This window comes from Varanus komodoensis, unplaced genomic scaffold, assembly GCF_004798865.1.
Source record: "Varanus komodoensis strain SLA01 unplaced genomic scaffold, ASM479886v1 scaffold6_1, whole genome shotgun sequence".
Classification (NCBI taxonomy): Eukaryota; Metazoa; Chordata; class Lepidosauria; order Squamata; family Varanidae; genus Varanus; species Varanus komodoensis.
Genome location: NW_025336345.1, coordinates 3787244 through 3804322, shown reverse-complemented (window position 1 = coordinate 3804322; position 17079 = coordinate 3787244). Strand labels below are relative to the sequence as shown.

General features: G+C 41.7%; 1 protein-coding gene across 6 annotated transcripts in view; it reads left to right on the top strand.

Annotated features, from left to right (window-relative positions):
• EBF1 (EBF transcription factor 1) overlaps positions 1 to 16553 on the top strand; it is a 409466-nt gene extending 392913 nt beyond the window's left edge. For 3 of the 6 annotated variants that reach the window (XM_044450986.1, XM_044450985.1, XM_044450984.1), the window contains exon 16: positions 14210 to 16553. In XM_044450986.1, the coding sequence (XP_044306921.1) occupies positions 14210 to 14241 (32 nt within the window). In that variant the 3' untranslated portion in view covers positions 14242 to 16553. Of the gene's footprint in view, positions 1 to 204; positions 381 to 14209 lie in introns of those variants that run through there. The other 3 variants (XM_044450989.1, XM_044450988.1, XM_044450987.1) reach the window with 1 other exon arrangement.
• Positions 16554 to 17079: the final 526 nt, after the last annotated feature.

Genomic DNA, 17079 nt, shown 5'->3' with positions numbered 1-17079 from the left:
GTGTAAGGCTATGATGTCCATGAGTCACTAATATTCACCTCATTCCCTTGCTTGGCCTCATCCTCTTATTGTCCTGTTGAACTGAGATGCTGTGTCTTTAAAAGCATGGTCTGAGTGTATGCTTAAAATGAGTAATAATGCAGCTTACTAACACCCGCCTTTCTTTTTCTTTCCTTCTTATTCCTTGTTGCTGTCTTTTATTAGACCAGTCTTTTGTGGACTCTAGCAAGTACTCCACTGCAGGGTCTCTCCAGGGTCTGGCCTTCTCCTGAAGTACGTCAGTCAATCTTCCCTTCCTTTTTTTGATTTTGTTCTTCCTTTGGCATGTCCACTGTGCAAAATCTCAACTAATAGCAGCAGTGTTTGTGGGGGCCATCACTGAAAACAGGCCAGGGCAACATTTGATTTTCATATGAAAGCTTATTGCTAAATATACAATACCAACAATATTTATGTAAGGCTTCCCTTCTTCTTACCTTGCATACCACTAGCTATTCATGATTAATGTACTGATGTAAGCTAACTTACCTTGCAAACAGTACTATGATTCTTCGAAATCATCTTCAGATGTTGGCAATCTTCTCTTCGATGTCATGATATAGACTTTTGTAGATGCCTTCCTTATTACACCGTTCACTTTCCATAATCCACATACAGAGCAATCACATGAATATGGATTTCTGGCATATCTATGTATCTTGGGTAGCTGCAAAATTTAGAGGGTGCAGGAAGGGCTTTGCCACAATTTCACAAGGGGCATCAACAGGAACGATGGAACTGGCCAGGGCCCACTGGCCACCACCCGCAGGTTCACCAAATATTTGCAAGTTTTCAAGGTCTATAGAACTCTTAATTGGCAAGAGGTTATGCAAAGGTATGGATATTAGTGGGATAAGGTAGGGAAAAGCTTGATTTGATAGTCCCATCTCTTGCATGTTAAGAGTCCCAATATGAAATGGGGGATTTGTTTCATACTGGGATTTCATCTTTTTCTGCTTTAACTGGAGCTAAACCCAACTCCAGCTGAGACATAATGATGTCACAAATCCATCTCAAGAGATCCCTCTGGGAGTTTTTGTTTGTTTGTTGTTCACTAGCAACTTCCTTGGAAGATGCATGATGTAATTGTACTTGTTTGGATTCAGAACTGACTAAGGAAAGACCCAAAATCAGATGTTGACATTCAAAATGCTGCATAGGCCCATTCAAGGACTTGCTCCCAATCCAGGAGAATTTCCAAATTAGAAAAAGATGACGATGAAGAAGCAGAAGAAGTGAAAAGCTGAACCCACTCCCACTATATTGTACTTCTTAAAAAAAACTTCTCCATATTTTTAAGACAGAGAAAGCTGCTCTTTGCAAAAAATTATTTGAAATGATATTCCTTGGGCTTATACAACTAGCTCTCTGGTTCTTCGAACCTTAGCCTCTCTTCCATTTCCAGAAGGAGCCAGCTTGTGTACATAGGAAGGGTGCCTAAGTTAGTTCTAGGCTGGCAAGGGAGAAATGCCAAACCAAAGAGATGCAACCAGAGTGGTAGAAGTGGAGTACCCCAGGCATTTCTTCCATGTCATGCCAGAGCATTCAACACGCTCTGACATGACAGGCTTTGTCCTATCATCTATCAGCATTCCTGTATGCTTCTAGCAGAGGTCTGTCTAAAGCTGCATCAACACTGAAATGGAACCAGGCCTACGCGTAGATACGTCTCTTTCAAGGATGTTTTTTCAGGGATACATGCCATCATACCTACATTTTAAGAGGCTGTTGTGCTGTGCATATTCTAAAATCATTTCTCATCTGAGCATAGGATTGCACACCCAAAACGAAAATATTCAGTTGACATCTCATGACCATGTGCCGTGTAGAAGCAGAATCCTCCAATTCCTTGTTTGCCTGCTGTACGGCTGCCCTACTGTGCTTAACCCTCCCCCATAATTACTGCACTGCACTCTAAAGCTCTGAGAGGAGTACACATTTTCATGCTCACTTAGACAAGAAGGGTTCTCATAATCACCAACTGCCTCAAACTGTGCTGGAGGTGGAAGAGGTTACTGATGCATGCTGTAGCCCACCTCAGCCCGGGATTTTCTTGCTTCCTTTTCTTCTGTCTGTCTGTCTGTCTGTCTTCACAGAACCCGGTGACAAACAGAAAATAACGTCTCCATTGCCTAAAGCCATTTTACATAAGGTTTATTTAAGAATCAGCTCTTCCAAATGTTTCTGATATATCCAAGACCCTCTGGGTCATGCTGTGTGCCACCGAAAGTGAGCAGCCAGCTTGCAGCCATTGAACATCCTCAATATTAAATGTATCAGCAGAAAGGAAAGCACTTATTCCTAAACAAAAGGCACTTACCATATCTAAAGATAAATGCTATATCTAGCACATTAGAAGCTGAAAAATCCAGGGCATAAATCTTCAGGATAAAACAAGTTGCAGTGGTTTGTTTTACCATAAAATATGCAGAGAACTGATCTTCTGCAAGCCTCACTTGGAATGAATGAAGTTTGCGTGGGTGATGCACTAGAAAGATTGTACCCAAAGAAAATAAAGAAGTGAACGTGTTTTTAACTTTTTTCCCCTGGTAGTTTGGATTCACAGTTTAAATTAAAAAGCATTCTACATTGTCAACAAATTTCCCAGTGGCTAAAGAGGTCCTGACCTCCTTCTGCTAACAGCACAAGTCAGTATAAAAAGGAGAAACATAGCTGTCAGAAAGTGTCAGCGCAATTCAATGGTTGAATATGGGCGCAATTTGGAAGAATATATTTGATCAACAGGTGAACTTTGCCCGGCCTGTGGACAGGTATGCCCTGCTTTAGCATCCCGCATTAGGGAAGCCACCAGATAACCTGGCCTGCAGTTGCAGCTCTTTCAGTTTCCCCCTGAAATAAGAGAGAAGGCAGCCGAGGCTTCAGGCACACCTGAACTTGTCCTTGCCACAGCGCAGATGGGAAGTAATGGCAGGGCAATGACGTGTGCGGGTGGGGAGAGCTGCAATGGCATTGTCTCCTGCCCTGGTGAAAGATTCCAAGGGCCGTGCCCGGTGCCGGGGGAGCAAAATGGCCACCCACTTTTAGCTGACTGCAAACAATCAATCTGTAACTGACTGTGAACAATCGATTGAAATTGAAATGATCCACTGCCATCGGACCAGCCCATTTATTGTAAGCCACCCCGAGACATTCTGTAGGGGAAAGGATAGAAAAGCTCTTAACTAACAAACAAACGCAAACAAACAACTAGCTAGCTAGCTAGCTGTGGCAATATTACCAGCAGTAGTTTTGTTGGACTCAAACACAGAAGTGGAAATTTCACAGTTGCACTCACAAATCTATATTAGTGTAAATTCTTCCTTAGGTCAATCAGCAGAGCATGATAATTGTGTAATCACATACATATGGTTTTCTGGGGAGTGGGGGCATGGGTTAGGGGATGGGAAAAAGCTGGCTTGCTTATGAAGTAACATCTTGTAACATTCTGTAACATCTTTCCTGAGGGAGAGGTCATTTTCTCGTTCACCTGTTACACTAAGATGGATTTCAGATTTTTTCGTACGGTCAACATGGTAACCTTTGCCTTAATTTGCAAGGTATCGTACAATTATACATGTTCATGCAATGCATAGGAGTGATGCAAATCTGCATGGATTTATACTGCTCTCTATGTTTTCTGAATGGGAAAATGTAAAACACAGTCGTAATGATGATCATACTCATCTTTTATGCAACAGAGATTCGGATTGGATTTGCAAAAGTGTCCATCTACTCTGGTGGATAAGTCTCACAGGTATGAATGCCAGGAGGCAGGCAGCCTTTGCTACAAAAACAAGGGGGTAGCTGTCACATATCCCTCGCGGAGACTGCTGATCATGTCACATCCTCCTTTGAAATGCTCAGGCAGCATATTCACAATCAGCTTTCATCCTAATTTTGGTAGCCACTCTTGTCTTCTAATATAAGCGTGAAGCTAAGCTAGGTAGGTCATCCTTAGGACACGGCAGAACTTCTGTAATGAGCTAACAGAGATATTTGCCTTCAGCATTGTGCCATTTTACACCACCCAAGGCATGCAATAACTGCTCAGAAATGCATGACCTATTGTGCGTTATTGCTTAAATAAATTGCTGTGTGAAAGGGGCGTGTGACTTCTTTCTCTTGGGGCTTTGAGAGCAATCAAGTTTTGCTTATATCATTTAGAAATCAACCAAAGTTTTTAACCGTGTGGTTTGTCAGACATAAAGTATACATTTGCTTTTTTCTTCTTCTATGATAGAGCATCCTCACCAAAAAAAAAAAAAAGAGAGAGAGAGAGAGAGAGAGAATAAAACCCATTCGTGTCCATTTTTAAAAAAATCTTCCTTTTGTCACGTTGCCGGGGGAAGAAAATCTGGTGATATTTCCCTTTACAGAATCAATTTCACATTGAACCAAGAAAAAAGCCTAGGTGGTCTCGTTACACAAGGCACTTAAAGTACAAAAGTAGCATGATAAGGCCCTGGCAGAATGGAAATATGAAACCTTTTAAGCAGGAAGATATTCAGAATGTCATTCTGCCTTTTGACTTGTAATTTAATTCAAAAGTATTAGGCTTCTTCAGTAATAATAATGATAGCCGTTCTTTGAAAAACCTACTTGTGTACTGTATTTTATGCCATTTCCCTTCCACTGGCACAGTCTCTTCCATTTATCTACTGAGAAATGTTAAACTTGCCTAAAAGGAGGAATCATCTTTGCTTAGAAAATTATTGTAGAGTTACCACAAATGGCCAGCATGGAAAATCTGCAAAAACATTTTTATTTTCTGCCAGTTGCTCCTATATATCTAATAGCTTGGTTATGGTGGATTAGAAAGGGCAGTCAAGAATATCTACATGGGAAGAGGTGCAGGAGCGCCAAAGATTATGTTCTGCATTGTCATTGGAGCTTTTTCCTAATTCTCTGTACCCTTTCCCATTTCCTAAAATCAAGGGTTCCAAACCCCACGAAACCCCTAGTACACTGTCACCATCTGACAGCTTGGGCCACCAGCATGTCCTAATATTGTTTTTAAAAGAATCCCCAAATTGACTAAGTTATTGTATTGATCTGGCACGTGATACTCTAGAGTAGGCAGTAACTAAAACTGCCCAGTGCATATGCAATGAAAACATGCAGCTGAATTTGTTTTTTCAAAGATCAGAAATCACATGGCAGTTCAGCCTTTAAGGGAAAGAAAATATAAAATGGCAAAGAGTAGGAAAGCGTGCTTGGAGTAAATGCCATTCCACACTGACTGGCCCCAAGTGCTACAGCTTTTGCTTTGAAAGCATTTTGAAGGGTGACTACCTGTGCGTATGCAGGTGGATGAGATAAGGCGGTAGGGAAGCCTTCCCCAACCTGCTGCCTTCCAGGTATGCTAGACTACAACTCCAAGCATTCACCTCTAGGCAGGTCTGCTGGGATTTGTAGTCTGACCTATATGGTGGGTATCAGGGTGGGGAAACTGGAATAAGTACTCTGCAGTCAGCAAAGCACCTTTGTAGGCATCAGGAATTTCTCTGAAACAGTTACACACCATTCATACATGCAGGTCTGGTGTGGGCTTGGACCTCCTGCAAACCATTCAAAAGTGGATTGGAGTACATCCCTGTTAGGGGATGCCAAACTTCCCCCATTTCCCTGGTGGTGCTGCTGTTTTCCTGTGGTGCTGAATTAGAAAGTCTTACAACGTGGGTCCTCAGACTATGGCCCACGGGACGGATCCGGCCCGCCATGGCCATCCACCCGGCCTGTGTCACCATTCACCACCCATGCGCGCGCTTGCTGCGTGGGCGGGGAGGCGGTGGCTTGCTCGTTTGGTGATGGTCTCCGAGCGAGCAAGCCACCGCTGCCTGCTTCCCATACGTGCGCGCTTGCCGTTGCCTTGCAGCATGGGCGGGAAGGTGGTGGCTTGCTCACTCGGAGATGGTTTTGGACTTGCTGGGAGATCTCTGAGCGAACGAGCCACTGCCGCAGGCGCTCGATGCTGCCTCGTGCGCACCTGACGGCACCTCACCGGCCCGCGCCCCCAGGCACTCTCACCTGGTCATTGCAGCCTTTCAACTGACCCCCTATTCAAAAAGATTGAGGACCCCTGTCTTACAGGATCCAGGAAAGGGGCGGGAATTGAACCTTCTGCTGTCAAGGTGCAGCCACAGATCCACAAAGGAGATTAAATGCACCCACAAGCAAGCGGGCTACTTGAGCTTTGGCTTTGACCTTGGAAGCATGAAGCAAGTCTAGTTATGTGGCCCAACATTTAAAAAACCCATCAAAATAATCCTCCTGCTTTCTTCAGCATCGTATGATATATTCTTATCATAGAGAGCACATTTACACAAAATGCTAAGCCACCCTGCCAATAACCAAGGATGAGTTGGTTGCTGAAATAGCCAAGGTGCTCCTGACAGGATCACTGCTGCTTATTTCCCTGTCAAAGGACAAATGCAGGGATTTGCCAGAAAGTTGGAAAAAGAAAAGTCTTTGTTTTGGGAGCTGTCAAAATCAGTGGTCATGGAAAGGAGGCGGCCTCCTGCTCTTCATTTTTCTAGAGACTCAGGAAAGTGAAACAACGGGGCACAGAGCAGTAGGAACGATGGAGAAAACATTAAAGACCCCGAGGATCTTACTGCAATGCAGGGGGAAGTTGTTCTCTCCTTTCACAAGCAATGATTCCACATGACTTTGCTTTCTCTTGACAGCTCTCCATTTCACAACTGTCAAAGGAACACAAAGCCACCAATTGCAGAGTCTCTTGGTCAGTACCCATGGCTGGTCCTTGCTGCTCTTTGACAGCAGGAACTTGCCCGCAACTCTGGAAATCATTCTCTCCCCCCCCCATATATATATTTGCTCACATCCAGGTGTGTGGGGAAGAAAAGGTGATGAACCACTGACAGCCCCTCCAGTGCCTCTTGGGCACTACGCAGGCGCTGCCATTTGCTGTCACTTCAAGGATCACAAAATGTGGTTTCCAAAAGGGGGAAGGGGAGGAGGACACGGGCGGGGAGCTGTGATGAGTGAAAGGGGAGAGCATATTCTTGTGACAGTTGCTCAAAAGTGCCATGGGGGCCCTTGGGGCAGCTGTCACTTGGTGTGGATGCACACAGGCGGAGTGGCAGGGAGTGCTCTTGCCAAATGGCTCCTTCACTGCTTCCCCGGACTCATGATGGTGTCAGTCAGCCTGGTTGGTGAGACTCCTAGAACAAACTCCCAGAACAAACCTGGCACAGTAACCTACCATAGCTAGTTACACACAATGGTTTGCCGTGTTGTGCCATCCCAGTCAGCATAACTGTCCCTTTCTTTAACGCATGGATGTGGTGAAAGCGTAAACCCTGGGCAGGGATCGGCCTGCTCCTATGTGAGTGAGGAGGGGACATGAATGCGCTCACAAGGGCCACTTCCAGATAGATAGATAGATAGATAGATAGATAGATAGATAGATAGATAGATAGATAAAAACGTTATGGCAGTCAAAGGCCGCTCCAGCTTCCAGTATCTGTGTCCCTGCCTCCTCAGTCTTGGTCTTCCCCTCTTGAAGGAGAAAGTCCGAAGTGTTTTCCACTGTATTCGCTTCAGCGAGGGGACAAATCTCTGTGTGAGCACAGAGTTGGCTTCATCAGGGCTCCCATCACTCGGGGGCTTCTCACCATTTTCAGGTAAGGACCGATGCAGATGCCCCTGCTCTGCACAGGGAGCTCAGAGACCAAGAAGAGGGGAAGTTGTCGCAGGGCTTGTCTGAACACCTACATCCCTAGATATTTTTTGCCCCTGCTTGAAAAGGCTGAACATTTTCACACACAATTGAGATTAAGAAATCCCACGTGTGCCTTCTTCTCTCCTTGGCATTAAAAGTACAATAATATTAAAATTTGAGACTAATACCATACTGCCCTTTCATGACACCCAACACATCCTGGTAGCCTGTAGCTGTCGGTGTGGCTGACCTTACCAGTCTGGAATAAAAAGGGCTTCTGCCTGGGGGGGATTGCATGATATGGTTCTGGTAGATGACATTTAAGTCTGTAGCCATGTGGAAACATTTGGTGTGCTTCAAAGCATAATCTTCAGTTTTGTAATTGTTTCTTAACAAAAATTACTGTTTGTGTTTTTTTAAAAAAATTACAGCTTACCTTCCAATATTATTTATTTAATCAATAGATGCCCCATCTTTCAAGTAGAAATTTGCTAAGCAGGAGGTAGTTTGCATCAAGTAAATCAATGTGGCAACAACAGCATAAAAGATAATGATACAATAATAGTATTAAAAGCAGCAGAAGAAAGTAGTAGAATGTAAATCTACTCAGAATTACCCTTTTCAGGTATGGAGAAATAAATGTTTTTTGCCTGGTGCTGAACAGTCAACAGCTTAGGCATCAGGCTTGGTGCAAAGAGCGTTCAGCAACCTGGTGCCCCTCCAAGAAGGCCTTCGCAGCTTCCACATGTGACGCAATTTGTGGAGGTACCCTGCAGAGATACTTAGAAGATGTTCTGAGTGAATATGCAGGCTGAGATGAAGGAACCGCATCTTTCAAACAGGGTCAATGCAAATGTTTGGCCAGGTGAAACATAGAAACATAGACTCTAACCTGGCTATATCCCTCCTGTAATGAGGGGCCCAAAACTGAACACAACACTCCAGTTGTGGGTACACCAGAGTCGTATAGAGTGGTAGTAATACCTCTCTCGATCTAGAAGCCACACTTCCAGCTATGCAACCAAAAACAGGTAGTGGATAAACCAAAACAATCAGGAGCATAGCTGGATGTTCAAGTGGGGGTGGGAAACATTGAGCTATGGGGGATGTTTATAGTTTGATAAGGTGACTGGGTAGTTTAACCACCTTTCCCTCCTTTAAAAACAAAACAAAATTAAGCAAAGGCAAGCTCCAGCAACTCAGCAGATGGCTGCCAGTTGCTTTAAACATCTGTTAAGACCGGCATTGGTAACATAGCAAGGTTCCCAGTGACATTGTATGGAAGAGAAATTGACTACTATTTTCTGTATTATATTAATGGGAGCCATTCTTTGTCAGCAGCTAGTGTCAATCCCAGCACCATTCTCAACAGATTTTAAAAGAAGAGGCAGAAAAAAGTGTGAGCACTTTATCCAGCAACAAGTGCCACAGCTCAATTTCCATCACACCTTTGCTGGAGTACAAAGTTCTGGAAATGATGGGAGGTGGGGCCTTTTAGAGCCCTACTAGGAAATACCACGGTAAAAGCTTTTAGAAGTTAATGCTTCATTCAAAAAAGTTAGCTTGCTCGCAAGTGATTCATTTCTTTTCTGTGCCAAAATTTCTAATAATATTTTCCAGTTTGGAAATAGTTCATCCCAAAAACATTGACATAGTGACAGCTGCCCAACATCTGGCTAGAACAATATTTGTTGCTATTATCAGCTGTTCACTATTTAAACGATCAAAAATTTAAATAGTAAAGGGCTTAACATTTAACCTCTGGTCTGTTTTCAGATGTATCTTTCCTTCCAAAATGTTCCTCTGATCACAGTTTCACTGAGATTAGAGAGGCTTGTTTGTCAAGACTTTATCTGTGTCCTTTGAGGAATGCTGCAGAAGGAGAGGGGTGCCAGGTTTACTTGTGGGGGGCATGGCTGTTTTGTTCCTGGAACAGGTCACATCCTTATGAAACAGGGCTCCAACTGCAAATATTTTGCATTCTTGTCTTCTCTTGTTTTCTGTCATTTAGTCACTGCCATTTGCTTAAACTGCCTTCCTCTTGCTGATTAGTCTTGTAATTCATGCACATATGGTGATGTTTGTGGAGAAAACATCCCCTCCCAATTCCTGCCCTCCCTAACTCTGCATGTCTTTCACTTTGGCTTGGTTCTTATCAAATTATTGCAGCTGTAATTAAGGCACAATGAATTAGAACTGGTCATGGGTCTGAATTCTTCCTCAAGAAATCGCTTGCCCAGATGTTTGAGATGGCTGTTTCGATTTTAAATCATGTACCCATGAACTGCATCAATCTAAAGACCAGCATTCATTTTATGTCCTGTTAGAAATAACCACACAGCTGCCATTTTAAAGAGGTGGTCTTGTCACAACCATCACTATGAATCGTATGACTCCCAGCTGTGATGATGTATTTGCTTAGAATAGGTCGTGTTTTGGCATTGCATTGGAGGAGTGTGCCTAGATTATGCTTGCAGATCTGCCTAAGCAGCAAGCACAAATATCATGATCTAGAGTTCAGTTAAGCTGGATGCGTGGCTGTTAGCCCTGTCGAAGTCAGTGTGTCGTGAACTGGCTTAATTTGAAAGAGAAGTGTTTTGACTGGATTTCACCCTGGATGTCAGTTTTGGGCAACAAACTCTCATGGGCGCTCCATGGAAGCTTATTTATCTGTCACAAACACCACCTTTTGAATGTAATGTATGTGTTTGGAGTATGTTAAAACTAGTGGAGCTACTGGTGAGAATCTGCTTCCACATGGTAGGAATTCCGCAGAGCAGTGGTCATCTCTGCAAGTTCCAATCTCATCGGTTAGCCTCACAGCAGGACTGTTTCCTGTGGCAGCTTCACAGCAGTAGCTGAGTTGCAAAGTCACCGCACCGCCGGGGGATGCGTACATTCCTCGTTTGCACATCTCTCTTCTAACTGCACCAGATTTTCATCAGCAGCTTTTTCATGCAGCTGGACAGGAACCAAATTTGAATTTGAAGGGATACGAGTCACTCCCTTGCACAACTTTCTTAAAGGTGAATATGTGGGTTGGATTGAACTATTTTCTAATTGGCTTATTCAAGATCAAGGGGATGTAAGTGTCTGTGCATTGCGAAAAAAGAGAGAGAGAGAGAGAGAGAGAGGTAAAATCAAGACCTTGAAATCAAACAGATTACAGAGGTTTGTATATACATGCTGGTGACAAAATGGACAGAGAGAAGTTATCTTGCTCTTTCAAAATCTGGATCACCCATTGAAATAAATCGGCAGTAGATTCAGAAAAAAGCTTCTTCACACCAGGCACTGCTAGTGCACTTCGCACCACCACAAATTGTGACAGCCATTAGCTTAGAGTGCATTTGAACTAATTGGGTATCTTCACGGAGGAAAGATCTATCGGAGGCTTTAATTCTATGTGATCATCAGTTATGACCTTCTAGAAACTGAGACGTCACTCCTTTTTAGGAAGGCATTCAGTATGTAATTTTAATTTGCTGTTTTAATTGATCTCTATTTGTTGAAAGTTGTTTCCTGCTGCTGTTTTTTGTTCCATGTTGCATTGTAAATTGGAAGGTCAGGTCAGGTCAGGTCAGACTTGGTCATTTCTTAAGACCAAAGCTCTTGGCAAAAAAATTAAGGAAAATATGTGACACAACAAATTACATTAGCAAATACGTGTATTAAAATATAGTACCTATAAAACACAGTACTAGAAAAAATAAATACTCAATTATTATTAGATCAGAGCATCTCCGTAGGAATTTAATGCTATCACTGAGAGCACAGATCCATGTCATACAAAAAATATTTGATCTTTTCTGCGCTAGTTTTTGAATGACTCCCAATCCAGAAACTTAAAACTAAGACCCGAATAAAATTTTTTAGAATAAAAAGTTAATATGGAAGATCTCTCTCAGCTATTCCATAAAACATCTATGCTGTGCCAGAGAAATCTAAAGTCACCCATTCATCACAGCATTTTTTGAACACTGATAGCCAGAAGGGCTTGTTGAGCTTAAGGAAAATAAGGTTAACCATAATGAGCCATATCCAGGTTATTTTTATACATCCAAATCCTCCATGAAAATTTTGAATGTACGAATATTGCTCCATTGAATAATGTACTTCATTCAAAAATCCTGAGTAGGCTGACTGAAATGAGTGAAGAAATAGAATAAAATCTGAATTAGTTCTGGCATCTGGAATCCCAGTCTTTAAAATTCTGTTAAGTACAGGAAAAACATTGTATTCATATAAGTCTTCCGTGGAAGTGTGTCTTCAAAATGAATTCCTAGATATTTAGATTTTTGGCATTGGTCTGTCAGTTGCTTATCTATTGACCATTGGAATTTCTGATATTTGTTTTCCAATTTCCTATAATCCTGACTTTTCAGTAATTGATCTTTAGATGTTCCTCTTTACAATACACACCAGGCTCAGTTAACTGCCTTTTTAGATCAACATGAGTAAGAGGCAAGGGAATTATTTTGTCTGCATATAAAAGAACGGAGATCTTTTTTGAGAACCAGGGTGGTGTAGAGGTTAAGAGTGCGGGAGCAGGACTCAGGACAGCCCTGGAGCCAACAGGGTGACTTTGAGCCAGTCAAAGAGTCTTGGCCCAACCTACCTCACAGGGTTCTTGTTATGGGAATAAGATTGAGAGCAGGAGGAGAATGATGTAAGCCGCCTTGAGCGCCTTGAAAGAAAAAAAGATGGGCTGTAAATCAAATAAATAAATCTTAGGCAGGCTAAAAGAGGTGGGGAAGAATTGTGGACCAGACAACCTCAGGAGAAGCTGGATGTTTTTAATCCTTGAATCGCTGACTTTTTTTCCAAGCTACCTAGAATACCTGGGAGACAAGGTGGGGTAAAAAAAGTTTTAAATGGATGATAGCTAAATAGGATATCCTAGCTTGGAGGAGTATCTTTTCTGAATATCAGTGGCTGTGGGAGCAACACTGGGACAAGCATTTCCTAGATGCTGGACTAGCGGGCCAGAGGCATGGGCTTTCCCACGACCCTGTCAGGGGTGGTCCGGATTTCACAGGCGCAGATTTCACTGGCGCACAGATTTCACTGATGGAAGTGGACTTCCCTACCCCCTCCTTCCTGCAGCAGCCTCTGCAGCCCCTTGGAAATTCAACACAGGAGGCAACTGGATGGAGTAGGTTGCAAAGGGAGGGATCCCCCAACACTGACCTGAAGGACCTTCTTGTTCAGGGGACCTGCTCTCTCACAGAAGGTCCATTCCTCATGCAGAAGGCAGATTCTAGGGCAGAACTGTTAGGCTTCTGTAGGAATGGCAGGTATTGTTTGAGACCAACTCCCCAAACTGAGTGGGGAGTTCATCTTCTGGGGTTTGGGGCATAAGTAGCCAATCTGTGCTGGCCTGGAGCCTTCAGTACTAAGGAATGTGCAGGGAGCAGGAAAACCCAGAGGTTTAGCACATGCTTTGTATGGAAGAGTTCTGGTCCCTGGCAGCTCCCCCTGAATGGATTGCATAGAATGGAGCTCTTGGAACAGCTGCTGCCAGTTGGAATAGAAAATACCGTCCTGCATTGCCGGATCATCTTGGGACTGCACACAGCAGCTCCACATGCACGGTCCCATTAGTTTCCACAGCATTCTTCAACACAGAAACGTACTGAGAAATACCATGAGTTTCAGAAGGCCATCCTCACAGCATCTGGGCAGATGTAGGATGGTCCCCAGCTTTGCAATCTGGTTTTGACATGCAAGTATTTGCCTTTTATAATATTGTCCCTGTTTGTCTCTGAAGCACATTCAAATAAAGACCTTTTCCTTCTGCATCTTTGACAATAAGTTCACCTTTGCATTCAGCAATTGGATCAGACTCTCTTGTGCTAGTGACTCCTATAAGGTACTGCTCCTTACAGTCAAGAGTTTTTCTGTCTGATCAAAATGCATTGCAACTGCTCTTTCATCTTTACAAGGAATTTCCACTATTTCTTTTTTCAGTGACACCCAATCCATAGGTTATAAATGGGGAAAACTCACTCTAGGCATTTTCAACACCAGAATGGAATATTTAATGAGCAATAAACTTTTTTTTCAAAATTATAAAAGTATTTTAATTCCACTTTACAGAATTTATATTGCAATATGCTCAATGATTGTCAGTGTTAGTTCTCAGCTGCAAAAGCCTAAGCAAATTTTGATTGAAGTTAACAAACTCATCTTTGTTGAGCATTTTAACTTGCTTGCACAGGAGTAATATATATGCTTAGAATCGCAGTATCGAGGTGTGTCCTCATAAGCACTCAATTTTCTGGGGCTACACCTCCCAATCGGGTGATTCTAGAGGAGCTGAATTGCTTCAGATATTACATTTCATTCCCAAGCTTTCACTTAAAATGCTGTGTAAGTCCAAACTTCAGATGAATGAAGTGCTACTAAATATTTGGAACAAGTGTTCTCTTGCACAAAGTGAATTAACTACTTCTTCTTTCTCTCCTTCCTTATCCCTTTTCACAGCTATATCTGGCATGATAGTTCCCCCCATGTGAAAGAATTGCCTTGAAGAATTAACTAAGGAAGAAGTTGGATTCTGCTTCAGAACAAAGTCTGACATAAGTCCCAGAGCGGAACTTTTAACTCAGGCCTTTTTTTTTTAAAGGAAAAAGGAATCTCTCAATAACTGCAAAGTTTTTACACAAAATAAGATGGAAAAATTACTGTCCTTGCAAAATAATGCTGAAATTCACCCAGAGTCTGCAACTGCAAGGTGTTAATTTGAGCTGTCCATCCCAAGTGCTTGGGAGAGAGATTTATTTTGTGTCCTGAAGAAAATCCACTCGTTATTTGCTTTTGCTTTAATTCATTCACCATTAGTCTTTTACAAATCATAAAGGAATGAAGAGGCACCTTTGCTAAAAGCCGCTTAGAGGAAAAAAGAAAGGAAAAGCTGCAATGAAGGGAAGTAAAGCGGCAAACTTATAGATGAGTTTGAACGGAACAGAAGTAGAAGTGCCAGTCAGGGGCGGTTAGCTGTGCTTTCTTTCAAAGCACTGGATGCAGCAGTTAAGGCTTGGCTCATGTGCAGTTCCTGTCCAGCAACGGTTCCCATCCAGTGTTTTGCATTTCTGACACAGACACACAGAGACGCGTTAGGGTTCCATTTCAGAAGTCAGGAGAATTTCTTCAGACCCTCCCCATGACCTTTCTTGCAACATTGAACTTAGGTGAGTGTGTAAATAATGCAAGACAGTAAAGTAGTAAAAGTGTAGCTAAAGACATGCATATCCCACCTTTATCTTGGAAACCAGTGCCTCTGGATATAATGCTAAAAACTGCAGGATTAGGTTAGCATGGCTCTCTTCTCTTTAGCTTATATCAAACTTGCTCCAAATGAGTGGTCTCCCTAAGTACAATTTAATTCCATCTACATATACAAACCTTGGGATTCTATGTGATCAAAATAAAGGCACAAATGTGAGCCATTTTAGTACATTTTTGCATACCTTCGATTGAAATACACCTGTGTTTTTTGTGGGGGTTTTTTTTTTTTGTTTTTTGTTCAGGGGTTAAGACAGAATTCATCCCTCCATCCCCGAGAATGTCCCAGAAGCACACACACACACACAAACACACATGCACACACACTTAAACACAAAAAGACAAATCTGTTTTGAACTGCAATTGCTTTTGTATCAGTCAACCACTTTGTTTTGCAACATAATCTCTGAAGCCACAGGTAGTGGTGTTTTTGATAGAAAAACAAAATATAAAAGAAGGATGAGGGAGGCAGAGAGGGGAAAGTTGCAAAATAAGCCTTCAAATGAATTTAGCTCTCATTACTGGGAAGTGTTCTTAGGCAAAGATGCAACAAACCTTTAAGGATGCATAGCCTCATCTGTTCCGTCTTTGCATTTTGTATCTAGTTATGAATACTGCAGTTCTTTTTTCAGGTGATTTTTTTCATTTCCCTTTTTTTGGCCAAAGTTATTGTTCTATTTATACAACTTAATGTCTTAAGACAGTTTTTCAGTCTCTCTCTCTCTCTCTCTCTCTCTCTCTCTCTCTCTCTCTCTCTCTCTCATACACACACACAAGAATTATTGCATATTTTGCAGAATGAGCTCACTACCTTTAAGATTGCACATGCTTGCAAAATGAATTAAAGAAAAAAAGCTTTTTTTTAAAGATGAATTTTGTAAAATATCCATATAAATAATGTATTTATCTTTGGAATTTGTACATTGCTTTTTCCCTGCAGCATCCCAGTTTATTTTATTGTGTATGTTTGCTATGTGAAAAGTGCTAATTTGTTTGGTCATTCACAGGTGTATTAGCTGTTTAAATGTGATTTTAATACAATTCATTTATAGGGTTTTTTAGTAATTGTTTTAAACCATGCTTCCATTTTTGTTTTATTTTCACTCAAAAGCCATTGTCTATTTTTGTATTATTTGTAAGTTAAGAAGGTTTTTTCCCAATATATGGCAAAAAGTAGCATATTATTCTTGTAGCATTTAGTTACGTAGATTTAAAAAGTATCCTTTGCTTTTGAGGCTTATAAAAAAATCTAATGCTGTTTTACTCTATTAATATGCATGGAATCTCTCCCCTTTGGAGTGACGCATTTTTTGTGCATTAAATATGGGGAGATACTTCATAGAAATCAATGAAAATACTTTCTTTCTTGTCTGCTTGTATATTTCTCTGTCTTTCACATAAATATAAACCAGCAGATTGGATGCCTTAACAATGCAAATCATATTCATTTCACTTGTACATTGTACTGCGCACCAGAACTGTCAATCATCACTAACATTCTAAGGAGAAAAAAAAAGAAATTTGAAAAGCACAAAAGAACTGTTTTGTTACCTTAAGACAATGTGACTTTTTTCTAGACATGCGACAATGCTGCAATGGTGCATGCTTCCTTTATGAATTTTGCAATGGATTTCACTCAGATGTCACTGTGTGATCTTTTGGGAAGGGAGGGTGGGCATGGTGGGGAGGGAGAGAAAGGAAAAAAAAAAACATAATTTTTTCCCATAGAACAATAGGAACACATTCACACATAAAGAAACTGGAAAATATAAGGAACATCAATGTATTGCTTCTCTCTAGTTCAAGCATTTATTCTAATTCACATAGTAAGCAACAGCACTGCAATGTAATCAAATTTAAAGCCATATTTTGTCCCTCCAATGACCCCCGTTCAGAGAGAGCTTCACCTATTTAGACACTCATACAAAATCATATACATATATAGCCCTTTCTGTCAATGTCCAAAGATCCTTTGACAGTATGTAGAATTGGTTTCTTTCTCCAAGTATTTATAGTGCACCAGTAAAAGGAACTTTATATTTAAAAAATCAACTGCCCCAAATTGATCC